Here is a 25,820-nt window from a genome sequence, read left to right on the forward strand (position 1 = left end):
ATTTAATTTCTTTCACTTTTATACTATCTTTCATACCCCTTTGTCCTCCCATCTCTTCTATTTCAGATATTTCTCTCCTTTCATTTAGGTTGGTATATGTCTCCTTCACAATGTTTTTTCATTTTTTTATATTCGTGATGAGTGTGTCCTAAAACACTTTTATTTAAGTACTAATTAATATATCTCAAACTAATAATAACCATCATTTAATAAATTTATTATATTATAGGTTAGTGTTACTCCAAACACCAACATATATTTATACAAAAAAAATTCATTGAACGAAAGATATTTGAATACTAAAACTTATTTTAGTTCATTTTAAAATATAAAAAGAAATATGATTCATTTAATCGTATTACCACTAAGCAAACATTTTTTTTAACGTTTATATATGCTCTAGCTAAGATATAATATTTAAGTTTAGTATTAGTTTAATTGGAATCTTTGTTAATATTTTTTAGAAAAGTGACAGGATCCAACTTGAATAATTTTTAAATGACAGTTTTTCCTTCACCTTCATAACTTTCTTCCTACATTCCATAATTTTTTTTCGATTTTACATTTTTTTAGATTGTATAATTTAAAAGTTATTTTTACATAATTCAAAAAATAACTTTCAAATTGGGTAATCCAAAAATTAAAAAGAAAAGATTATATAATCTAAAAAAACTTTTCATTTGACAAGATTAGTGTACAAGGTTTCTGCAGCAGTTTATGGAACACTCCACTAAATAAAACATGTCGTAAAATGAGAATGCGATTTCTAGAAAATGTTTCAGACTTCACTGATGCAGGAAGCATAATGGAATATGCCTAACTCAAATCCGTAAATCGAAAATGAAATCCTTAGAACTTTTTCTAACCCATCCTTCTCCCCCAAAAATTGCACCTCATATAACTTGGGGAATTTTTCACTGTCAGAACACAACCACTACAATTGCAGAGTCCAGGAGAAACCTTAAGAGAAGAATGATTAATCGCCATGTAAGCACCTACTACAATTGCATTGAAAACCAAAACCTTGAAACAGAAGCTCTCTTCTGGCATCGCGTTCCAGGCTGGCATCAATATAGCAGATTCTGAGTTCTTCACCTGCAGTTTACCAAAAGAGAATTGTAGTGCATCAATGCAAATTCAGCAAAAGTATTTCAGATAAGTGGGGAGTAATAAGTTGCTATTTGCCAAGAAGACTAATATTTTTTATTCTAATAATAATATAAATTCTTAACACTTGCTTTGACCTAATTAAATCCCATATTTTATTTACTTATGGTATGGGAAAATGATTATGAATGATACATACATTTCGATGGACCACCAAGAATGACAAAAGTGGAAGTACAACAATGGAACTAATTTTTCTAAGAATGGATCAGTCAATACCGTGTGTCCACTAACCAAAAACCTTATACAACCATTCATAGCAGAGTCTTTATTTGATGATTTCGCCTAAAGTTTTCTATTAAAAGAAATGATTTCACAATGGATTGTGTTGATTGGAGATTGCCAACTACTGTCAGAAAAAGCCCATGAGCATATTTTTTTCCAAGATCACCAAACAGACTAGTTGCAACCTATAGAATTACAAGAGAAAAGACATTCAGTTAAATAAAGTACACATCCTAGAACAAACCTTCATCAATGTCACGGAGTGCCTTCAATTTTGCATGAGCGTTATCTATCCATATGATGTGTGCATTAGGATCTGTAAACAAATTGACTTAGATTGCCCCTTTCTCAAGGTGGAAAACAAGATTTATGGTCTAGGAGGTCAACACTGTGTGTGCACGTATGTGTGTCACGTTTTAGTAACAACTTCTCCTAAACATGGAATGGAAATCTTGAGAAAGTAATCAAAGATAGGAAAAGAGAAAAGTCATAGATGAATGAATACAAGAAATTGAGGGAAAAATAAAACTGTACTCACCACAATCATGATTGTAGAAGGACGGAAGTATATAGACAGCATTTCCAACAGCAGCCTCAGCTTCGACAGATGCAACAGCTAATGAAAGAAGATCTTCATACAGTCCTCCGACCAACTCAATGCGAAATGCATTGATTCGAATTCGAGCCAAAACATTAATGTACCATTGCTTGGTTAAAACTTTTTAAATGTTAAGAAAAATAGTCTCTCAACTTACATCTTTTGTGTTTGTGCAGTACTTCGTACAAAATGTTCTTGACAAAAGAAGGATACAGGCAATATGATCATCTCCAATAAGTGCCTCCGCAAAGGCATTCCTTAGCAAGACAAACTCTTCTTCCATCTGAAAAATGACGCTATGCATAAACAGATCACAGGAGCAAAAAACTGAAGCCAAATTAGATTCCAATTTAAACAGCAATAATTCTATCCTCATGCTGTAGTGAATAATTTATATAAAAGGTGACCACTTATAGCAGAAAGCTGTGCTAGGAACAAGTGAAAAAGAGAACAATTATGAAAAGCTGTGTTGTGCATCTATCATTCAGATGTCCACAAGAAAATTAATTGACTTTCAGAATCAGGTTATCATTGTTTTTAGAAGAAACCAGCTATCTAAGATAACCAGCATTTGAATTTTGTAGTCATTATCCTAAACTTCTAATTGTCTCACCTTTGATACCATCTCAGGAGTAAAATTGGCAGGCTGGAGTATGTCAAGAGTGTCACTTCTGGCATCTCCTGCTATGACCATGCAAGCCAATCGCTTTACCAGAAAGGGATACTTCAAACCACGAGACCTTTGTGAGAAGATTAGGAAATTGTCACTTATATATTTTAGATACAGTAAAATACTAAATGATAAGCTAAGATGTTAAGTTTTAACAAACACCAAAACTGTTTCAAAAATTTTATCAACAGCTGAAAAAAGCATTTGTTGAAAGGATTGGTGACAAAACAAGTCACGCAGGATGGTACGCATTTGGAACCATTGTGAGAAGATAGAAGTCGAGAAAGAATATAATGAATAGAATGTGTCACGTACATGCATGATTATTTATATTTAGTATAAATTGGTAAGATATTTCCGCCATCATGTCTCCCTATTGACTGCAATTAAATCATATCTCTAACCACATTCAATAAGGTTAAGAAAGGATGAATATATACAACTTTTTTTTGCGAGGGTTCAAGAATTGTAGTGCATAAAACCTAATAGGATTACTAAGGAAATCAAAGAGAAAAATTAATTCCAAAAAGAATGAATACAAAATTATGTTATAAATCTGTCCAAAATATTGTTGAAACTCGTCTCAATTGAAGATGCCAAAAATCTGATGCTAGAGAAGGAAATCTCATACCCACAATAGTCATCAAAAGCCACCCAATTTGCTTTCATCTCAACATCGTAATATCCCTAAGTAACATAACAAATCTAAAAATAAGTACACATCTACAGACAAGCAAAAACTTAAATATGTTCACTGCAAAACTACTTCATTGCATTTTAAAATTCGGGTTAATTGTGAAGCTGATCATGCAACACATGAGACCTTACAAATTACTTATGGCATATAAGCACAAAGTCAGATACTAATTGTCACTATACAAGACCTAACAAGTAGTTAGCCCTTTTACAAGTATTAAAAGTTAAATTTGGTACATGCAGCTAACTAAAGAACATTTTTTGGCAATGTAGATATTAAGTTAAAAGATGTTTTATATGTCTCACAACTAACCAATAGTCTACAGACCCTAAACGATGTTTAGGCCTGGTGATGTTTAGACCAGTAGAACAACCTAAGTAAACAGACCCTATCCACAAGACCTCCAGTTATTCAGGGCCTTCAGATTTTGGAGAAAGTACAATATACAAGACCTCCAAATTATTCAGGGTCTTCAGATTTTGGAGAAGGTACAATATACAAGACCTCCAATCATTAAGATTTGGTGGATAAATTTACTTCAAAAAGAGCTAGAAGGATAACCTTTTTTTTTATGTAGCAGGTTGTGTTAGTTTGATACTCTGTTTGGATATTATTATCAACATAAATAAAGAAGTCAAAATTTTTTATGCTTTATTAAGTAAAAATATAATCATATTACAACATTTTGAAATATTAAAATTGTGCTATTATTTTTAAATATCAGGGGATCCAATTTTCATGGTGGTTAGAACAAGATCATCAAAAAGTTTAAGATGATCACGATGATGCTCTCTGATCAGAATTGGAGCTTCTCCTTTGTAATCAATCCAATAAACAACATTAATGATGTATTTGGTTTTGAGTAAAGAAATAGAGAGAATCGAAATATAAAAGAAATAAGTTGAGAGAAAAAAAAACTGGATATTTAATTATTGGGTAAAGTAGAAATATGAGAAACAGAACAGAAGCATTTGAAAGTAGTATAACTTAATTAATTTAATACAAAATATAAAATTATACAAAAATAGTTAAGAAATAGTAGAATGACTCCCAACATATTTATAAAATAAATGCTCGTTCTCTTCTCCAACCAAACTAACCAAATTATTTCACTTATTGGCGCTCTCTCTCTCTCTCTCTCTCAATGTTCTATACCAAAGAAATCTGAAGTGTTATCCTATAAAATGAGATGAAACTCATGATGAGGGAAGATGGAAATGCGAAAAGTTACCTTTTAATTCACTTCTAACTTTAATTTCAACTCATTGTTTACTCAATTACTTTAAATTTTAAAAATACCTTAAAAATGTTCAATTCTTAACTGAACACATTTTTAAATAATCAAATATCAATTGGTAAAAAATATTCACCAAAATTGTTTATGATAGTATAAGGGAATAACACGTTTATAATCCACGAAATAAAATTCTGCATAATAAGTTCTTTGCTAATTGTTATTGCGAAACAAAACTCCTCTGAATAAGAATGTTACTGATAATGCCTCTAACACAGTATCCAAATATTCACTACTTTGAAGGAGATTTTGCGCATAATGCGTGAGCATAAAATGTGAAAAGACGAGAGATAAAGAACCTTGGATCGTTGGTGACAGTGTTGGCTGCAAAAAGGCGCGCGGAGTGGTTGGGAGTTGGAGAGCGCGGCGAGACAGGAGTAGCAGGAGGCGCGGCCGGAGTAGGGATGGCAAACGGCGGGGCTGGCGGTGTGGATGAGGTCGGCGGCCGCGATGGGGCGCGTGGCGAAGACGGCGCGGCCGACGGACTCGGTGAGCGCGACTCGGATCGGAGGCGGAGATGGCGAAACTGTGGAGAATGAGAAATAGAAGGAGAAGAGGGGAAACTGTTTTCTGAATAAGCGGCGTGAGAATGAAGAGAACACTGCCATTTCTTATTCTCCGACCACGGACACTCTTCTAAACTAACTAGTTCCCTCTGATTTAATAACATCAACGGCATATTTTAATAACTTTTTTTAATAATTTTTTTTTATAATAGATTTAAATTCTTTAGTTATCTTTATTTAGCGTGGGTTTTCCATTTATATCTTTGTTTTATAAGTTTTACCAATTTAATGCTTTATATTAAAAAATTAACTCAATCGGATCCCTACTGTTAAATTGACTTAATGGTGTTAAGTTAAGTTTTTTATGACATATCATATTGACGTGCACAATTTTTTAAACATAGCATAGAGAGACCATTTTATGTGACATTTGATAAAAGAAACATTTTAGAAATTGGATTTGGAAAACTCCACCTCTGCTGCGCACCTCGAACACCTCCATTGTCATCCCCAACTTCTCCTTCCTTCGCTCCCTACATCTTTCACCGTCTCTCTGACTTTGATGCATGAAGATGGAGGTGGAAGAAGATTGTGAAAATTTGAAAAAAAAAATTATGGCTTAATACCCTATTTTGTCCCCAGTTTCGCTCGAAAATGTCAAATTAGTTCACCCTTTAAAAAATGCGTCAATTATGTTCTCACTTAATAAAATTTGCATCAACTAAATCATTTCCGTTAAATCCGTACAAACGGCGTTAATTATCTTGATGCAAAATAATTAACGCCGTTTGTACGGATTTAACGGAAGGGATTTCATTGATGCAAATTTTATTAAGTGAGGACGTAATTGACGCATTTTTTAAAGAATGGACTAATTTGACATTTGTGAGCGAAACTGGGGACAAAATAGGGTATTAAGCCAAAAATTATCAAGTGTAAAGAGAAGAATGCGAAGAGGGTTATGTAAGTCTAAATAAAAGGTTTGGTCTTTGCAAGTTTCAGCATTGGGGTTTCCCTCAGATTAAATAAAAGTAGGTTTTTTTACAGTAAATTTCTCTGCTTTCATTTCTCACCAATCGATGCACTCTGAGATTTTCTTCTTTTTGTTTCTAAAATGCATAATGGTTTCGGAGTTCATTCTAAACAATGTTTAGAGGTTCTTATAAAAGATTATATATATATATATATATATATATATATATATATAATAATTAGATACTCTTTTTGTGCTTTTGCGGATTGCTCGATTTGATTTTGCCGTGGGAGATAATCAGATTCTGCATAAACTTATTAACTGTTGATTTTTGAGCGTTTGATGAACTCCTTTTTTTCCTTTTAAAAAAGTTCCAAAGATTACACCAGCATCAAGTCCAAAACCCGAATCCCCCAAAATCCCTCCACCAAAACCACCCAAAAAAGCCCCTATTTCGCCATCACTACTGCCATTATTGTCTACCCTAACGTTGTCGAGAATGATCACCTAGTCATCCGAGGGGACGACGCACATGGAGATTCAGACGATCTTGTAATCGTCAATGAGGGGGCTGAACCCGAATTCAATGTAGTTGAGGGCCAAAATGTTTGTGGGTGGGAACCTATCTGATTTGACGAGTGGCTGGGTTGAGGATGGATAGGGCGGTGTTGTGGCGGAGGTTAAAGGAGGCTGTTGCAGGAGGTGAGGATCTTAGCAGTGGGGAAAAGATGTGGGAGAGATGGGTTTCGTGGATGAGGTCGTGGTGGGGTCCGATGATGCAGGTGGAGAATGTTTAAAATGTTTCTTTTATAAAATGCCATGTAAAAGGGTTATTTAATAAAAAGCCACATATAAGGTATGTGTAAGCTACGTCTCAAAAAAAAAAATTGTCCACGTCAATCTAATAGTCATAAAAACCGTTAAGAGTCAAATTTTCAATATAAAGAACTAAGAGATTATGAGGATCATAAATAGAGACAACTAAAGGGTTTAAACCATATAACATGACCATCATATTTTAACAATTTTTTTGATAATAGACTATGTATAATTATTTTATTGTTTTGTATATCTAAAATGGATCAATTATATGCTAACATATAAGTTATTGTAAAAAAGTAGTAAAAAAGATTGTTAAAATGACATTTTTCTTAATAATAATATTGAATCAAATACTTTTATATTTATTTGACATATATTTAAATATAATATAAGGAAAAAAAATTCCAAAATAATAAATTTTTGTATTTTTACTAAAAAAAAGTAAAAGATAAAAAGAATAGTAACAAATGTAAAAATTGTAGGTATTTCAGAAATGAATATCATTTCATTTCTGTCAATTGTTCATAATGTTTTAAACAGCTTTTACTATAGTAAGTAGGCTTATTTATGCCTATCATCTTTAATGGTATAAAAGTTTTTGTTTTAATATAATTTTTTTACACTATCAATCATAATTACTGTAACTTTCAAATCAACTACTTTAAAAGTTAATATTATATAACAATTTAAAAAAAAATATTTTTTCTTTTGGTTTTTTTAATTTTAAGATTAGTACAGTAACCACTCTACATTACATAAAAAAAAGGAACAAATTTGACTTCTTACAAAAGACAACCTCATATCTTATCAATACAACACTCAAAACAAACAAAAAAAACTCCATATGAACAATCAATAGCTAGGATCTAAAACCCCAGAATGTGTGATACAATTACAGAACATTATTATACATGTTAAGTGACAATTAGCATCATCATGAAGCATTAGTTGCTGAAAATAAAAGGAGTAAAGAGTTACAAGTTTGCATAGAAAACATCATCATCTGAACTAGAATCTGTGTGCAGTTCCTGAGGTGGTATGAAACAGTCCAAGGACAAGCCTGGAACATTGAATGCAACATCATCAATGATCCATGACTCCTCCAACCTTGTGATGGCTGGTCCAGTCTTGAGGTTGTCACCAAACCTGGTGATAAGTGCAGTTGATGAGCCAGCATGTGCAATCATCACACCATCCACAACTCTGTAGTCTTCAATTTTCGTTGACATTGTGGTTTCCCAGTATGTGGGATGAGAGCCTGGTGCTTGAATCCTGGTCAGATAAGAGTCCTCCAGAAACACCAAAAGTCCACTTCTTTGGCTGAAGTAACCAAATATGGCATGCTTTATCATCTCAGCTGTGTTGTCACTGCGTTCAACAAGGTCCTTTTGATCAGCTGAGAGTTTTAGCACAAAACAGTCCATGCCTGAGATTTGTTTCTCCCCCATGTATTGTGCTGCACAGAACACACCTGACACTGCCAAAGGGTCTAGTCCCTTAAGAACACAACCACTCAAATCAGTACCAAATAGCACAGATACCAAGAGACAGTTATTCATGATGATGAACTCAGAAATTTAGATTTTTTGATGAATTTTTCTGTGTTGTTCTTATGAAGTGTTTTAAAATACATCCATATGGATACTGATTTTGATGTAGACTATGAATTCAGTCTCAATGCAGAGTGGACCCAGAAGCTAGAAAATCACATTACATTCAACTCTTATTTAAGGACTCTTAATTGAAAAGTTAAGTCAAAATAATCACATGTCATGGTTAGATGGAATAAATTAATGAAATAATGAAAAGGAAACACAGGAATTTGGTTAGATGGAATAAATGAATGAAATTTAGTAGGTAATCAAAGATTCATTAAATTGGCCGGTGACATATGTTGAAAGCTCTGCATTAATTAAAATGAACTATAGTGTTAATTGGCATTTATGGCTATTTAAACAAATCAAAAGTATTTGATTTGATTAGATTACAGTACACTTGTATTATATGTGTCAAAAAACAGATATGTTTATATGTTACAAATCAACAATCATTTTTCTATGATTTTTTTTTCTCAAAATAAGTTCCAAACACCATGTTAAAACAAAAGGGGTTCTTCCCTTATCCTTTATGCTATTCTATAACACTGTACCCCACCAATTCAAAGGAACCAAGGATTAGGTCATAAGTCATACCAGTAATTTTTTACAATGAGAAAACTGACATAATATTTTCAAATTATCATCATTATGTCCTTAAATTAACAGTTACCTATGCATAACATTATACCAACCAACATAACAAGACCAGTAACAAACACAACACCAAATCTGTTGGAAAATTTAAAACAAGACACAGTGACTTCGTGATGATGATGAAGGTGAAGAAGAACTTGCCTGAAGTGCACGGCGGAGTGGCCGGACGCCGCCTTTGGCGGCGTGCACGCCAAGCCAAGGGGTGTGGCGCCAAGCAATGGCACCGTTGCTACCAGCCAGAACCTTTTGACCACCCAAAACCAGCTCTATCTGCCACTTATCTGGAACCATCTGCCACATTACAAAACACCCTTTCTCCAAATTATTACCACCATTGGTGGATCCAAGATCATCCACCACATCCATCGTCACTTTCCCCGTTGTGAACACATTTTTCACTGTCCCCTCCAGCTTCTTACACCCTGTTGCAGCCCTGAAGTGTTGTATAATGTACTGTGCCGAAGATGACACCTATTATTACAGGACAAAACAAGAAAAATATTTATTGTAATGCCTCTTTCTTTCTCCTTTAGACAATACATCAACCTTGCATATTTAACCACACCCTTTACAGCAATCACATGGTAACATGATGAAATCGCTGGCATACACACAAAGATTAAAGATGCTCCTTCCAGGTCAGAAAGTAACCCTTTCAGCTAACTTTCTAATCTTGATCAACAAAGCAAATTACCGTGCTTTTTTAAAACACCTACCAAAAAACCCTTCACTTTTCATTGACAAACAAAACCCATCAAGAGAAGAAGAACACATGGTGTATTTTTTTCTAGTAATCATCTGTGTTCATAAAAAGTTTTCTTTTTTCTTGGTTTCAACAAGGCATTCTTCTTGGAGAAAATAATCTTGTTTTAGATATACCAAAAAGTGAACACTTGTTTCAAAAAAAGATTGATGCTGGTGAGATATATATAGCTTATAACAGAAGTTCTGGAATGACAGCAATACCAGCAGCTTCTCTTGCATGGTGCATTAGAATTCAGAACAAAAGAGAGTGAGAAAAAAAAGAGAGAAAGAAGAACAGGCCTTGCCTCATTGAGAGGTGATAAGGGGTGGACAGGAAGAGGAAAAAGAGGACAACCCAAGACACTGAGAAGGATCTTGAGATTAGACTTCTTGTTGAAGACAAGGGAAAAGTGAGTCTTGATCCAGTTCCAGTTTCTCCATGATTGAAGACACTTCTTTGAGTTGTTGTTTGCTTCATTTTCTTCATTGATGGGTTCTTCAGATAATGGTGCAAGTCTACCCATGAGAGCTTCTTCTGGTTGTTGAAACGTGAGACACACAACACAGAAAGAGGAAAATGCGTGGGAAGACTTAATACAATGCTTCAAAGGAACAACACACTGTTAGCAGTTGTTGTTGTTGTGTTGTGTAAGGGGTTGATGACGCGCAGGATGAGAAGGTGCGGTGCACGTGGAGAAAAAGAAAGGGAGAAAAAAAAGTGAAAAGGTTTCACCATAGTTAAGTGGGAGATTGAATGTTATGATGTGACAGAAAGGATGAAGTTATAAAGAGAGTGAAAAGAAAGAAGTGAGAAAGATGAGATAAAATAGAAGTTTGATTGAGCTTTTGGTCTGCATTATTATATGGTTAGTGATCTGATGCAGTAATAGCATAATCTGTTTATGAATGGTTAGAGGAAATTTATCATACATGGAATAATCAATGGTTCAATCATAAAATTGAAATAAAAATACATTTAAGTTGTGTTTGGATTAATGTTTTATTTGAATTGGAGTAAAGTGTTAATAAAAAGAACATGATGAGAATGGAGTATAAAGTGAAATTTATTAAATTAAGAAAAAGTGTTAAGGCTTGATTATGTATAATATTATGGTTTAGTTTAAAAGTAGATATAAATTAAAATTAAGAGATGGTTAATTATATATTGATCATTAATAAAAATATACTTTTTTGTTAATAATATTTTATGAAGTTATATTTAGTTCAGGAATACTTAAATATTTTTAATATAGTTTTATGTTGAAAGATAACCTTAATTTATGTTTTAATATTTATCCTATACGAAACAAAAGTTAAAAACATTAATATCAAATTAATATTCATAAATTTTGTGAGTATTTGTTAAGAATATTTTGTCAATTCAAAATTTTTTAAATATTTCTTTTTATTTTTATCTAATTATTATTTTTATATAATATTTAATTTTTTTATTTTTACCTGATATAAAATTTAGACTTACATTTTATTATATCATAATGTACTAACACAGTCAATTATATAAGAGATTAATATTAATTTTATGATTTTTTTTATATAGTATTTAATGTTGTTATTTGTACTCAATAGAACTTAGATAAAATGAAAGATATTTTAAGTATTCAATTAATATTAGTGTAATTCTAAAATATAAAACTAAAACTTATTTTTTAATGTAATGGATGAAAAAAAGTACATTTAATCCATTTTAAACATTATACATCACATACTTTATAATCATGAGTGAATTATGGATTTAAACTAAATGCATATGAAAGCTTTAATTAGTATTGAAACAGATACTCAAAAAGTGATAGAGAAGATGACTCCATATGTGGACAACTCTAAAGGAACTGAAAAATATAAAACTATGTTAATTTCAAATTTGAGAATTCACATCAAACTTTGTTTTCCAAAAAGCTTCACTAAGGGTGACACTTTAGCTAATAACTTTACCAGTTGTTCATGCTTTCTTCATCTTTTTAGATTATAAATAAAAAATAATTGTCAAGAGCATAGTTCTTCTCTTATTTTCCATCATTATTTCTCAGATTGTTATCGTTTTCAACTAAATTGACAAAAAAAAAACTGAAATAAAATTAATAAATTATACCACAAGAATTTCTCCTATTTTGCGATTTTTGTTAAATCTTTTACAGAATTTCGTAAAAAGTAAATTTTGTAATTAAATATTTACATAAAAATCTCACAGAATTTAAAAATTCTAAAAGTTATTATAAATAAAATATAAAAAATTTACCTGCAAATTAAAATAATAGTATTTTACATAACATGCATCATAAACCCTAATATCATTGAATCAAGCCTACTGGAACAACTTTGCATGTCACGTGCTGTGCGTATTTTCTAAAAGAAAGTCCCAAAGCATGAAAAGTTGAGCATGACGTAATACATATAAATGCAATAATTTTAAAAAAATTATGTTTAACACTTTTTATATTAACAAAAATACTAAAAAAAAAGTGTATTAACTAAGGTCAAAATTCCTTGGAAACAATTATAAATCGTCGATAATGAATGGATATCGTCGATCAAAATATCGTCGATAAATATTTACTTGCTAACTTTTAGAGAAAATCCGATGTTAAAAGATTCTGGAAGAATTAATACTCCAATTCACATATATAAAACTCAATGAAAAAGAAATTATATTTAGATTGGATATGAATGGATATCATACATTTATATATATATATATATATATATATATATATATATATATATATATATATATATATATATATATATATATATATATATATATGATATAATTTTGGTTTAGATTTTACTATTGAAATTTTCTTTTCAATTGAATTTTTGTGTTTGTATTTTTTTTAATTAGTTATTCATTGATAACTCTGTTAAGAAACGGACAAAGAAAAATGTGATAATAATGAAAAGTTTAGAGATTTAACTAAAAAATATTGAAATATATGTCGGAAATATGTGACTCATAAATTAATTGTTATGAAATTTTAGATTAAAGATAATGTTTTTTTTTAGAATTGAATATATACATTATTAATATTGTATATCAGTAGTTTATATGGAAGTTCAGACAAGTGTGTTCTGATTTATCTTGTTGAATTAATATTTTCATTAGTATTATTCGTTTTTCTAAAAATTAAATTAATTTTTTAAATAGTTGTAAATTACTATTTAGAAGTAAATTAAGAATGAAAGAAATTATTGGATTCAAAAGCAGTATCTAGAGATTAAAGAAAAAATATTTTGTGAAAGATAAAGAGGAATTTGAGAATTACTTAATTAGTATAGTTAATAAATCACATATTGAAAAGTATATTAGTATATCTCTATTTTATCTACATAATTTAATACTTGAAATTTCATAATATCTTCTTAATGAAGAATATCCTGAAAAAAAAACATTAATTAGAATATGAGTATATAAAGCATTTCCATTAAAGTAAAAAGTTAAAAAAAAAAATTAAAAGTGGCATAGAGTAATAGAACTCGCCAAAATAAATTAAAATTTCATATAACAACCCTTCTAATCAATGGATATTACTTTAGAACAATTTTTATTTGAGTCATTTAAATTTAAAAATATTGTTTTATTCCTCTAAATTAAGAAAAAGAAATATATTTAAAGTTAAAAAATATGTTAGAAAACAGTAATATTGGAATGTCTACTTACCGATGGCTTAGCGACGACCTTGATATTGTCGGTAAATTTCTTCACTGACCACCACACCTTTATTGTCACGTCAATTAAAAGTAGTCAGAGAATGTAACATCATACGTGACTCACTGTTTGTCACCTCACAGAAAACTTAATGATATTGATTTTTAAGGACTAAAAATACGAGTTTTCAAACTAAGAGGATGAAAATGAACAAACCTTTCAAAGAGAGACGAAACCTAAAATCGCTTGATAGTTTATGGACGATATTGGTTTTTAAGGACTAAAAATACGAGTTTTCAAACTAAGAGGATGAAAATGAACAAACCTTTCAAAGAGAGACGAAACCTAAAATCGCTTGATAGTTTAGGGACTAAAAACATATTTAATTCATTTATTTTATTTTTAATTGATTTGAGATTTGTAATATATATATATATATATATATATATATATATATAATATGAAATTAGATAAACAAAAATAAATCTTATTAGTCTGGAAAAAAAAAGGTGGATCAATTTGTGTATTATTTATGTGAATGTGTATTGTTGGTGAAAAAAAGTGTAGTTTCACCAACTAGTTGGAACGGAAAGAGATATGGAGTGGTTAGTACATGAAAACTGAGTTTTTATGATCTGAGGGCCATCACATATCTAACTTTGTCTTTTCTTCAACTTCAATTCCTTGTAGAAAAATTCTCTTAAGAGAAATCTTTAAGAAAAATAGTGTGATGATATGTCTATAAAGTAAGTTATTACATGGAGTATAAACCAAAGTTATTTAATAAAATACAAGTTCATAGGTAAACTATTCCATAAAAAAAAAACGCAACTCGTGTAGTTGGTAAAATATTTAACATTATTTCAAATTTTAACATTTGTTTTGGATGCAAAGTTTCCGATCATAATAAAAAACACTCATTTATACTTTTTTTCCAAACTTTTTATTCTTTTTTAAATTGTGTGGAGATGTACCTATTAAATGTTTAATACTACAGTTCAATTAGTCTAATAAAAATTTTAATTTGTAATAAATATAATTACCTATTTCTTTACCTTATACTTTAAGTTTTGAAATGATCTTATAATTTATATAAACTTAATCATGGTTCACTACCTGATAAGCAAATATTTAATACTACAGTTCAATTAATCTGATAAAATTTTGAATTTGTAATAAATATAATTACTTATTCTTTACCTCATACTTTAAATTTCGAGATGATCTCATAATTTATATTGATCCATACCTGATAAACACTGTGATTCAATACCCGATTACCTATAAACTAAATTAAAATAAATTTCACCGGGAAGTATGGTCTAAGGTCAGCTTTTTTATGGTATTTTTTTTCTTTACTTTCATGTCTCTCTTCCTTTTTTTTCTCGTATTTTATAAGGAACGTTTTTATAAGTTAAAATATAATAAAATATACAGCAACTTCATCATCAATTTATTTTATCATCCAGAAACAAATGGGTAATTAGAGAGGATGATTCAATGCTTAAAAGATAAGTTGGAGATCATTGGAACAATACCTTGTGAACATAATTTGTTCAATGGTTAAGAATATCAAATTAAAATAGAAGACTAAAGACTTCTTTGAATAGATAACAATCTTAAATATCAACGGAATACGCTCTTTACTAGCATCAAGTCATCATTCCCAAATTTCAAAGACAATTTCTTTAATAATGTGAGACTATGGTCCACCCTTTTACCTCTTTCTTATTTTTCTTCCTTCATCTTCATTTTTTTCATGTATCTCCCATTCTAATATCTCATCCAGAAACTTCTTCATTTATAAGTTCGATTATCATCTCTTTCAAAAAAATCATAGCCCAGTGAAAAAGAATATATGTGACAGATCAAAACTTAATTTAACCACCGGTTCAATAGAACTATTATAATGGCGTAGGAATGTCGTAATTCACTACAGATTCTTTCTACCAAATTAACAAAATACTCACTCTGAATCTAAAGTACATCATCGGCACACAAGATGAAAAAAAACATCAAAGTAGCATTTTCCACCGCACTATTCACCTAGAGTAGCCAGGACTTGCGCTCAAGCTCCTGCTGTAACTTCTGCTTCTGCTGCGGATTCTTGATCCATAAGGTGACCTAGAGTATGATCGATCGCTATATTTTCTGACCCTTGGTGAGATTGACCTGAATTACAATAAAGGTGGTGAGTACAAACACTGAGCATCATTTACATAAGAAATTATTTAAATTTATTACAAACAAAGCTAATGTAATATCAAAAAACAAAAACCTGTAATGTCGTCTTCGTCTTGGAGAAGACGAATAGTCCGGACTAGGAGAATAGGTTCGAGGCGATCTCCTGTAATCATATGATCGATCCCTAGAGATTGATCAAATTAAAGAATAAAGAAATCAAACATGGAGTAACAATAAAGAAAAGCTTTCATATTGATGTCATCATGTGACTCCACTAATCTATATATCAGCCTTACAACCAAGTGTCTATTTCCTTACCTCCTCCGTTCCCTTGCTCGCATTTCAGAAGGTTTCTTCCTGTTTTCTCCAGCAAACACTACAGTTAACTCGCGACCAAGAAGAATTTGACCGTCCATGTGATGTTTTGCATCCGCAGCATCAGCTGGGTCCACGTACTGGACAAACCCGAAACCTCTTGGATCCCTGTACCATAACATTCAAGATCATCAAATACATTATAGGCATGGTTTAAAAACTAAACACACCAGCATCAGGAGGAAGGTGGGTTTATTGCAGATATCCACAAATATGAACCTGACTCCAAATTATCACAAGTCACTCTCAACACTCCATAGAAATCAATAATAAACACCGCATGGATGCTAACCTTGTAGAAGCCAAAGAATTAATCGAGATTGAACTCTCTTCAAGACTTGAACTTCTTCACAATGAATTCAAACTCAACCTTCCAAACCTTCAAGGATTACTTACATACCCTTGAATAGAACTCTTATTACTTCTTTCTTCTCTTCAACACAGTACTCTTATTACTTCATTTGTGTCTTCAACTCTTTCAATAAAACAACCAAATTCCCATAAAATAATTGGAGTATTAATTATTACTGAGAAAGAAGTGGCAAAACTAAATACTTATGTAAAAGCCACCACAAATTTCTGAAATCCCAAGGCATAGCTCAACATTGAAAGTTTCATAGTAGTTTAATATCACAAGCAATTTATCAAAGTGGCCGCTGAGAAATCTTTCAATACACAAGGAGCCATGTTTTAGTCAATGAAAAACCACATACCCTGTATAATAATCTCGAGGCAGGTAAACGTCCTTAACAGGACCAAATTGGCCAAATGGACCATGCAGATCTTCCGCCCTTCAAAATGAATAGAAAAGTTTAGCATTACAAACATAGTCGCTCAAAATACGGATAAAATAAGTAACCATTATTTCTTCAGAAATAAAATAATCCAAGCATGTTCAATTCAGCTCCACCACAAAAAGAAGCTCGTTTTTTGCAAAGCTTCTTCATCAGGAAGCTGAGAGGAAAAATGTTCAAATTATATATAGATGTAGTACAAGATGAGAAAAACGTTTCCTTCTCTAAAATACCAATTTTAGGACCAATGATTACTCCATCAAGTACAAAAGATAAGCCAAAGTAACATTCAAGTAACAAAGAAAAAAGCTCAACCATCCTGATCCACATTACACACAATAACAACACTGCAAAAAACCACGGAAAATATAAAAACTTACTGGAAATGCAAAAATCCTTGACAAACATACCTGCAATCTCTGTGAAGGTTTCGAACCAAAAGACTAGTTGGCAAATCTCTATCATGTCCTCTGTATCTGCCCCTAGGGCTGGGACTGCGCTTTCTTCGGCTGTAATGCCTTGGAGGTGACGGACTATAACTGTAGCTTCTTCCCCTCATATTTGATGTTATTTCGCCTACACAGACGAAAATACAATGAAAACACACCACAACTCTGGTGAAACAAAAGGCAAAAATTCTAACCAATGCAAAAAAAAAGGAAAACAGGTTTAGAAAATCAACTGATTTAAAAATCATAAAACTATTCACGATAAACTTTATCCAGATGGAAATTACTCACGACCAAAATTTCCAAAGAAAACTAAAAGGCAGAAGATTCCACGACCAAGAGAACACCAATTTCGTAAAAACAAATCCGACGATCAACATATCCACCACCAAGAAAGAAAAAAATATAACTAACTTTATCGAGACGGATATCACTTCTAACCCAAATTTAAAAAGGGAAGATTCCATCGCCTTGAGAACAGCAATTTCCAAAACAGTTTTGGAGGATGAAAGTTCAAAACATATAAACCTAATAATTATTAATATGATCCACAACCGAAATTACCTTTCAAGAAGATTAGAAAAAAACAGATCCACTACATAGAGAAGCGCAATTTCCAAACAATTCCGATTGTCAATAAGTCAGCCAAAAAATAGTAATTATCGATTTTATCCAAATGAAAATCCCTTGTCACTAAAAAAACAATCCAAAGAAATTATAAAAAGGAAGAGGAAGTCATGCCTAGAGAACCATAATTTCCAAAACAACACTGGAGAATCAACAGGTTCAAAACAGAGAAAACCTAATCATGTCCGATTCAATTCAGAATAAAATAAAAAATAAAAAATAAAACAGAGATTCCATCACCTAAAGATGATAATTATCGTAATTTAATACGAATTAGCAATTTCGTCACAAGCAAATCAAGAAACAAGGATGAGAAAGATGTAAAAATGGAATGAAAAGAATATCAAAGATTTTAACATTACCTTATTGACAATTAGCAAATCACAATCTCTGTTGCAGAGAGATGAGGAGAGAGTTTGATTCCGGGCCCTAAATTCCTTGGCAGTATTTGTAACCTGGCTCTTCTATATTCGCGAAACTTCTCACAGGAAGGTCTGATCCAGTACATGCAATTGCACGGGTTACCGTGAGGTTATTGTAATAGGCCTGACAACCTTGAGCCTCTTGTGCCTGTTCTTTGTCTCATTCCCTTTTTTAGCACTTTTTTTTATATATCGAAAGTGTATTTGCTTTTAGAATTGGTCCTTGTATACACGGGTTTTTTCAGTTTAGTATTCGCTTTTAAAAATGTTTCTGTTTTATTTTAAAGTAGTATAAATTGTATCCTTTCGGTTTAATTAACGGAGTTAAATTCTAATGATTTAGACATGAAATCTGATTTCTTTTTCCTCTCTGCTATTCCCTGCAACGTGCAGCTTTTTCTTTCATCTGCAATGTCCAGCTTTTTCTTTCATTTAGTATAATAATTGCAGGATTTTTATTCTTCTTTGCATATTTTTTTCCATTAAATTGGCATAATTCTTCTTTCATTATTTTATTTTATTTTATTTTCTAATGGAAGATTATGGCTCCTCTTTAATCTCGCGTCACAGATTTTCATTTTTCCTATCTCATAAATTTTTGATATCATTTCTTCATCCTCTACCAAGAGTATCTCATAAATTTTTGATATCATTTCTTCATCCTCCACCAAGAGCAACAACATCGTTTCTTCTTTGATCTTCTTTCTTCTTCCCCTTTCCATTTCTCAGTTTTTTTTTCACCTCTGAGAAAGAATAAACAAATCCAATAAAAAAACATCCACAACAAAACATGGGGTGGGGTGCTTTCTTTACTTATTCTCTCAATTAGTCATCCTATGATTTTTCTCCCTTGGATCAGCGTTGTTTCATTTTCTTCTGTAAGTTTCCTTCACCCTTTTCTTCAATCTCCTTTGGTCTCATCATTATGTAGTTTTCTGTAATTCAAAACCTATCAAGTTTGAATTGTTTTGGGTTTTTTAAAATGTTTTTGGGCTGGGTAAATGGTCACCTAACCTTTCACTGCTTTTCCTCCCCTCTAACAAGTTGTATTGGTTTTTGTTGGGTATTGAAATGTTTAATCCAACCCTGTTTTGAAAAGTTGAAAAAGGAGAAAGAATCAGCACTACACAAACACACACATTCTCCTTCACTATAAGATAAAAACCATAGTGAGCAAAAAAAAAAAATTGGTTCACAGTAACAATGTTCTCTCACCAAAGAGTTCGCATTCTAGAGTCGTCAATCTTCAACTCCCACCACGTCGTTTACTGGAAGAAGAATCGCGTGCGTCCCTCGAATCTCCTAAATCGTTGCGGATCTCCAATCACCAAAACGAGGCGGCTCCATCATCGTCGAGACCGGCTTCCCCACCTCCCTCTTCGGCCAACTCTTCACCGTTGTCGCCGTCGCAACCTGATCCTCGTCTCCCAAACCCTCAGACTGAACATAATGTCGTCGCTTCGGTTTCGGATCAGGTCGCGGAGTGCTCCTTGAACGTTATTTTAGTGCTGAAGATTCTGATGGTGCTGGTACGTTATTTTAGTGCTGAAGATTCTGATGGTGCTGATTGTGGTCACGAGCGTGAAGAGGCTCACCGTTGGAATCACCGCGGTTCTGCTTCTAGAATACGTGGGGCGGCGTGTGGTTTCGGTTCCGTGGTGGAATCGTGGTTCCAGAAGGTTTGGGTCGAGGATGGTAAAGAAGCTCTTGCTTAAGAAGTTTCATGCACCCAGGAAAAAAAAAGATAATGGGAATAAGGAAATATTGGTTAATGAAGTTTCAAGTTTTTTTTGAATATGATAAGTTACCTGTTTTAGAAATAGAAGAGAGAGAAAAAGCTACACGTTGCAGGGAACAGCAGGAGAGAGGAAAAAAAATCAGATTTCATGACTAACTCAGTACGGTTTAACTTTGTTTACGGTAATTTAAGAGAAGGGACGGGATTGATACAATTTATATTGAGATAAAACAGATGTATTTTTAAAAGTGGAGTACTAAACTGAAAAAACCCGCTATATGTAGGGATCAATTAAGCAATTAAGTCTTGTTTTGACTACATTGTCTCGTAATTTGTTATATTTATTTTTTATTTTTATTAGAGAAAATAATTTATATTTTCTTTTTTATCATTATAATATAAAATAAAATTAACTTTTTTTAAAATTATTAAAATAAAAAAGTATTGTTAAAATATATTACAAATAAGTAATTTTATTATAAATTTATATCATTAATAAATAGGATTAATTTTTTACATAATTTTATTTTAATTTTTAGTATTATGTGAAATTAAAATAAAATTATAATTTATATAATTTTTTAAATTACGTAACATCATAATATTTAAATTATATTATTTAACATTTTTTAAATTTCTTTCTGCATATAACATAAGATTTAAGGAAATGTTTTAGTCTTGATTTTGTCAATATTTTTTGTTAAGTTTTTTTCATATATGTTTTAACATACGCTTCTAAATTCATACAAATTCAAAACACATCAAATTTGTGATAAACAAATCAATTCATGCAAAATCATCACACATCAAATTTGTGATAAACAAATCAATCTAGGCGAAATCATCACATTTACTGCACATATCAATGAAAAGTCCAAATTTTAGAACACACAAAAATCCTAAAACATATTAATTTTATAAAATTAAAGATTTTATATCCCCAATCAATCATAAAAGTAAAGAATTAGCTTCCTCACCTTAGTTGAAGTTCTTAAAGCCCACTGACAGGGTTCCACAACTTCAACCCACGGAACCACTAAAGACACATGCATAGAATATCAAAACATGATCTAAGTACGGACATAAATGTGCATGGAGTCCGTTATAACATGTTAATGAAAACTATGTATATGATTAATTTTTTTTGTGTTGAATATACACATAGGGTCATTTATTTATATAATAAAAAAAAATATGAATTAAACCCAAAATACAAATAAGAAATAATAACAAAGTAACTAAAGATAAAAGATAAAGAAAAAATAAAGATAATATATCTAAGACTCTTCTCAAGTTAAGGCATACAAATCATATGTATTACAATCCATAAAGACTTAGTAAACTGCACTCGAGTAACACCAAATTGTTAATGATTTATGAAGATGACATGAAAAACAAAATATCAACCTGAAAGACTCTCTTGAGCAATAAATCTAGAAGATTGCTCCATGTAAATCTTTCAATGCAAATCACCATTAAGGAATGCATTATTGACCTCTAATGGATAAAGAGGTTATTGTTGAAGAGCCAGTTATAAATAAACTAACAAAAGTCATATTTGTCACGAGAAAAAAAAACATAAATGGACGAGTCAAACGCAATGGTGACAAAATGGAGGTATGAAGAAACAACACCGGAAGAAGTCATGGATGAACAGAAGAGAAAAACCTTAAAAATCCAATATTCTATAGGCACTTGAAAAAGGAAAAAAAGCAACTTCGATGCTTTGAATATTTGCCTAAGAGGAGACAAGATGTATGACAATGCACAACAAACTTAAAAGAGGAAAAAGAGCGACATCGACGCTCTGAATCAATTCCTATGAGGAGATGAGACGTGCCACCACGCAGGACAAAAAATATAGCAGATCCACAACTTTAAAAGGCATTGAGAGTGCGTAGGAGCTTTGATGAAGGCGTTGTTGACGGCACGATGGTAACCTGACCGAGATGATCAGAACAGTGTGATCGTTGGTCGAAACTTGAACTCTGGTAGTAGCAGCAATAGATGAAGACGGTAGACGATGTCGTCGCCGATACTGGTAGATAGTGTCGCCGCCGGCAGCGGCAGTGTAGTGGTAGAAGCAATAGAAATTTTTTCCTTTAAAGAACCTTAGGCTCTAGATATCATGTTAAACATAGTGAAAATTGTGTATGTGATTAATTTCCCTTGTATTGAATATACATATAGAATCATTTGTTTATAATAAAAGAAATATGAACTAAGCCCAAAATACAAATAAGAAATAATAACAAACTAACTAAGATAAAAACATAAAGAAAATATAAAGATAATATATCTAATACAAGGAAAATGAAACACATACAACATAATAAAAAGTAAGAAACCAAAAATGTATATTGGACTTCTAGAAAATAAGGAGAAGAAAGAAGATTTCAAAGGGTGACTCTTATAGAGGAGAGTTGCTCCCTCCACCACCCCAAGTGCTCCCTACACCTCTCCACTATTTTTTTTAATCCAAAACTATCCTACATTAATTTAACTTTTACTTTCTACTTTATTTACCTTTTTTAAAACTCTAAATCTCCCTGCACCCCTACACCTCCACGCTCCTACACCTGCACATACCGTAAAAGGGAGTTCTACTCTACCCAAGCTCTTGATAGCCACATGAACGTCCACTGCTGCAACCGTGCACGCCTCAACCAACCCCCTCCTTCCTCCATCGCCACCTCTTCTCTTCCCATTTCTTCACCCTACATCAACATCCCTCCTCAAGACCTTGTTGCAAATGTTAGGTTATGTCTCCTCTACCACTTGCCATCAAACCCTAGTGCACCACTCTTCTCTAATTCCCCTTCTACTAATATCCTTTTTTCTTCTCACTCTCCCTCCACTCTTCTCTCTATCTCTTCATATCCCTAAAAAACTTTCTGATGCAAACTTCCTTTAATTTTCTCGATGCATCCTGGATTCTTAAGCGGATGTTAACCTCCGCAGACGGATATCGACACCCGTTTTATATGTCTCTGTGTTGTTTGTTATACTATATTCCAAGCTTTCTACTCAAGGTGAGATTGGTAAACATGATTTTTCTTATATGTGTTTGTTACATAAAAAACACGTTATTTTAGAAACGCAGATAGATAAGTAGACACTTCAGATATCAGTGATCTGGCATTGTTATGGTCATGGTGCCAGTGCATTTTTCCTGCAATTGAATGCACCTGATCATGAAGAGAATGAACCATAAACCAGATAAAGCTATATGCACAACCATTCATATACCCTTTCTAATATTTTGCATCATCTTTTAAATAATCGAAGTACATTATTATCACTTTCCTCCACATACGAAGTAAAATTTATTCTTGAAACCATAAGACTGAAAAACCTTGTATTAGAGATTGACAAATTTTTTTTGTTGATTATGAATATAGTTCTTGCAAGAGTCGGAAGTTGTAAGCCAAATTGTACCTTTAAGTTCTCGCCTTTGTGAAAAGATTGAAAATGAACCAAATAAATCATATAGTCGTTCCAAAGTAGATTCTGGAGTGGATCTTTTGAAAGACTACAATCGGAAATAAAGGAAAAGAAGATAAGCAAACAAACTTTAGGTTAAGAAAAGAAAACATGTTTATCCATGATGGTTAATTAATAGCAGTATTTTGTACAGGAATAAAAAAAACAGGAATTGCTTATAGATTCTTTGTTGGAAGAACCACATTTACTATGAATCTGCTCAAACAGCAAGTCAGCCATTATTTAGATGATTAACCGAAGAATGTAGAAACAAATTATATGGATCAAAACTTCTCACACACATACCTTCAATGAAAAGTCGGTTAAATCTAACAGCAGTAACTTGGCCTTAAAATAATAAGCTAAAGCCTTGGCAAGCATATGTTGGTAAAGCTCTTTAAGACATGAAAAAAGAGAGAAGTAGGAAATACAGTTAGCTCGACAGTACCAATAAGAATCCAACACATATTCACATCTATTTAAATATTACTTAAAGATAAAAGACGAACGAAGAAATGCACGAAGCAGTGTGTGGTGGTGAAGGAAGTAACTCTCTTTATAGAGTTCTCTAAGGTAACTCCAATAAAACTTGATTTGAGTACTCTTTGAAGAGGTTGTAAATTATTTATTTATTTAGTTTGTAGGTTTGGTTTTCAACAACAATGACGAAGAGTTTTACATTCACTTCTGTACCATGGGATACCTGAGTTCACCAACACCCGACTTGACTTGTAGCATTACTAAACATCTGAACTGATGTCGACCACTAATGATCGACCGTTTACGATTCGTTTGATGTCGACCACTAATGATCGACCGTTTACGATTCGTTTGATGTCGACCACTGATGATAGACCGTTTACGATTCGACGACGATCATTTGGCGATCGACCGTTTGCGATCAACCATTTACGATTCATATGTCGATCACTTGGCGACCGATCGTTTATGATTGGAAGTCGAGCACTTGGCAACAACCGACTCCCACTGACATTCGCATGTTTACGTCGATCACCTGATGATCGACAAATCATGGCGATCGACCGCTTACGGTTTAATGTCAATCACTTGGCGATCGACCGTTTATGGTTTGATGTCTGATGTCGCGACACAAAGCGCTCTCACGGTAGTCAAGCGGTTTAGCAGATACAAACAAACATACACTGTCTTAATCAAAGACCACGAATCAGGGAAATAATTGATCCGATATCAGACAAGGTAATGATAAAATTCCTAATAATGGCTGGAGCACTAGAGGTGGAGGGACCCACCACTCATATTTGCTGCCCACTTCCAATAGATCCAGGTAATCAGTCACGGCAACTGACCGGACATTCAGGTAATGCGCTTTTAGTTATTTTAAATACAAAAGGTACAAAGAAAAGAAGGGTTTTTTTGGCCCGGAGAGAAAAAAGAAAATTATTCTGATCAAGATTCAGAGGATCCCTAGTCTAACTTGAACGTCGGAGTGTCTTTTTCAGGTGCCCAGCCCATTTTTCCCGGAGAGTCCACAACGTCAAAGGCAAGATAGCATGGAGACAGCCTCATCAGAAGAAATAATCCAGAATTGTTAGGTCCAGCCCCATTACACTGATACCGGCAGCAGGAGGAGGCGAGGGAAGGAGCACAGAGGCGAGGGAAGGGGCACAGAACGCAGGAGAAGGAGTGTTTCAGGACGAAGGCGGCTGGAATCTTCCCCGGTCCGATTCCGCAGAAACAACTTCCATATTTTTTTTTCTATCATTTCAAATTCATTTATTGAATTGTAAATTTATCAGTTTTAGTATTTTGTGCACATTTTTTACTTTTGATAACTGTTTTTTTATATATATTTTAAACCAAAATAATATCTTACCAATTTTACATTTTAATTATCCATCTCTTTTTAATTTAACCATTTTTATTTGATAATTTTTTAACTTATTATATTTTAAATTAAAATAATTATTTATAAAAACAAATTACCTACAAACAAATAAAATCCATTTTATATAATATATGTGTTTGTACTAGTATCATATAAAGGAGATTTATATTTTTTGTTTACATTCTTTTCTTCTAAATTTATCTTTTAATAAGTAGTTTTTTTGAATTAAAATAATTATTTTACTAATTATGTTATTTAAATATTTATTT

General features: G+C 32.2%; 3 protein-coding genes across 6 annotated transcripts; all 3 read right to left on the minus strand.

The window, feature by feature from the left end:
• Nucleotides 1-744: 744 nt before the first annotated feature.
• LOC108325205 (histone-lysine N-methyltransferase ATXR4) lies at nucleotides 745-5,299 on the minus strand. 3 transcript variants are annotated; one of them, XM_017558229.2, is made up of 7 exons: nucleotides 4,951-5,299; nucleotides 3,292-3,347; nucleotides 2,604-2,730; nucleotides 2,204-2,273; nucleotides 1,931-2,110; nucleotides 1,637-1,708; nucleotides 745-1,095 (listed from the first exon to the last, which is right to left on the minus strand). In XM_017558229.2, the coding sequence occupies exons 1-7, from the start codon at nucleotides 5,257-5,259 to the stop codon at nucleotides 977-979; spliced, it is 933 nt and encodes a 310-aa protein (XP_017413718.1). In that variant the 5' UTR covers nucleotides 5,260-5,299; the 3' UTR covers nucleotides 745-976. The 3 variants fall into 3 exon arrangements, with proteins under 3 accessions (XP_017413718.1, XP_017413719.1, XP_052731547.1); XM_017558230.2 differs by lacking the exon at nucleotides 745-1,095 and having other exon boundaries at nucleotides 1,686-1,824; XM_052875587.1 differs by lacking the exon at nucleotides 745-1,095 and having other exon boundaries at nucleotides 1,686-1,824; nucleotides 1,931-2,008; nucleotides 2,148-2,273.
• A 2,409-nt stretch (nucleotides 5,300-7,708) lies between these two features.
• Nucleotides 7,709-10,675, minus strand: LOC108325042 (uncharacterized). The gene is made up of 3 exons (XM_017558028.2): nucleotides 10,254-10,675; nucleotides 9,346-9,675; nucleotides 7,709-8,448 (listed from the first exon to the last, which is right to left on the minus strand). Exons 1-3 carry the CDS (start codon nucleotides 10,470-10,472, stop codon nucleotides 7,927-7,929), a joined length of 1,071 nt encoding a protein of 356 aa, XP_017413517.1. The 5' UTR covers nucleotides 10,473-10,675; the 3' UTR covers nucleotides 7,709-7,926.
• A 4,798-nt stretch (nucleotides 10,676-15,473) lies between these two features.
• LOC108324239 (serine/arginine-rich SC35-like splicing factor SCL33) lies at nucleotides 15,474-18,624 on the minus strand. Of its 2 annotated transcripts, none has more exons than XM_017557117.2 (6): nucleotides 18,404-18,624; nucleotides 17,376-17,541; nucleotides 16,885-16,962; nucleotides 16,115-16,279; nucleotides 15,891-15,980; nucleotides 15,474-15,784 (listed from the first exon to the last, which is right to left on the minus strand). In XM_017557117.2, the coding sequence occupies exons 2-6, from the start codon at nucleotides 17,522-17,524 to the stop codon at nucleotides 15,655-15,657; spliced, it is 612 nt and encodes a 203-aa protein (XP_017412606.1). In that variant the 5' UTR covers nucleotides 17,525-17,541; nucleotides 18,404-18,624; the 3' UTR covers nucleotides 15,474-15,654. The 2 variants fall into 2 exon arrangements, with proteins under 2 accessions (XP_017412606.1, XP_017412607.1); XM_017557118.2 differs by lacking the exon at nucleotides 18,404-18,624 and adding an exon at nucleotides 18,282-18,303.
• Nucleotides 18,625-25,820: the final 7,196 nt, after the last annotated feature.

This window comes from Vigna angularis, chromosome 3, assembly GCF_016808095.1.
Source record: "Vigna angularis cultivar LongXiaoDou No.4 chromosome 3, ASM1680809v1, whole genome shotgun sequence".
Taxonomy (NCBI): Eukaryota; Viridiplantae; Streptophyta; class Magnoliopsida; order Fabales; family Fabaceae; genus Vigna; species Vigna angularis.

Coding starts and splice junctions, on each gene's coding strand:
- LOC108325205 (XM_017558229.2), bottom strand. CDS start 5,259: ATGGCAGTGTTCTCTTCATTCTCACGCCGCTTATTCAGAAAACAGTTT. Junction 2,731..3,291: donor GCTTTTGATGACTATTGTGG/GTATGAGATTTC, acceptor CTTCTCACAAAG/GTCTCGTGGTTTGAAGTATC. Junction 2,274..2,603: donor CTCCTGAGATGGTATCAAAG/GTGAGACAATTA, acceptor GTCATTTTTCAG/ATGGAAGAAGAGTTTGTCTT.
- LOC108325042 (XM_017558028.2), bottom strand. CDS start 10,472: ATGGGTAGACTTGCACCATTATCTGAAGAACCCATCAATGAAGAAAAT. Junction 9,676..10,253: donor CCTTATCACCTCTCAATGAG/GCAAGGCCTGTT, acceptor CTGTAATAATAG/GTGTCATCTTCGGCACAGTA. Junction 8,449..9,345: donor CACTCCGCCGTGCACTTCAG/GCAAGTTCTTCT, acceptor TGTGTTCTTAAG/GGACTAGACCCTTTGGCAGT.
- LOC108324239 (XM_017557117.2), bottom strand. CDS start 17,524: ATGAGGGGAAGAAGCTACAGTTATAGTCCGTCACCTCCAAGGCATTAC. Junction 16,963..17,375: donor AACCTTCACAGAGATTGCAG/GTATGTTTGTCA, acceptor TTCATTTTGAAG/GGCGGAAGATCTGCATGGTC. Junction 15,785..15,890: donor AGACGAAGACGACATTACAG/GTTTTTGTTTTT, acceptor ATTGTAATTCAG/GTCAATCTCACCAAGGGTCA.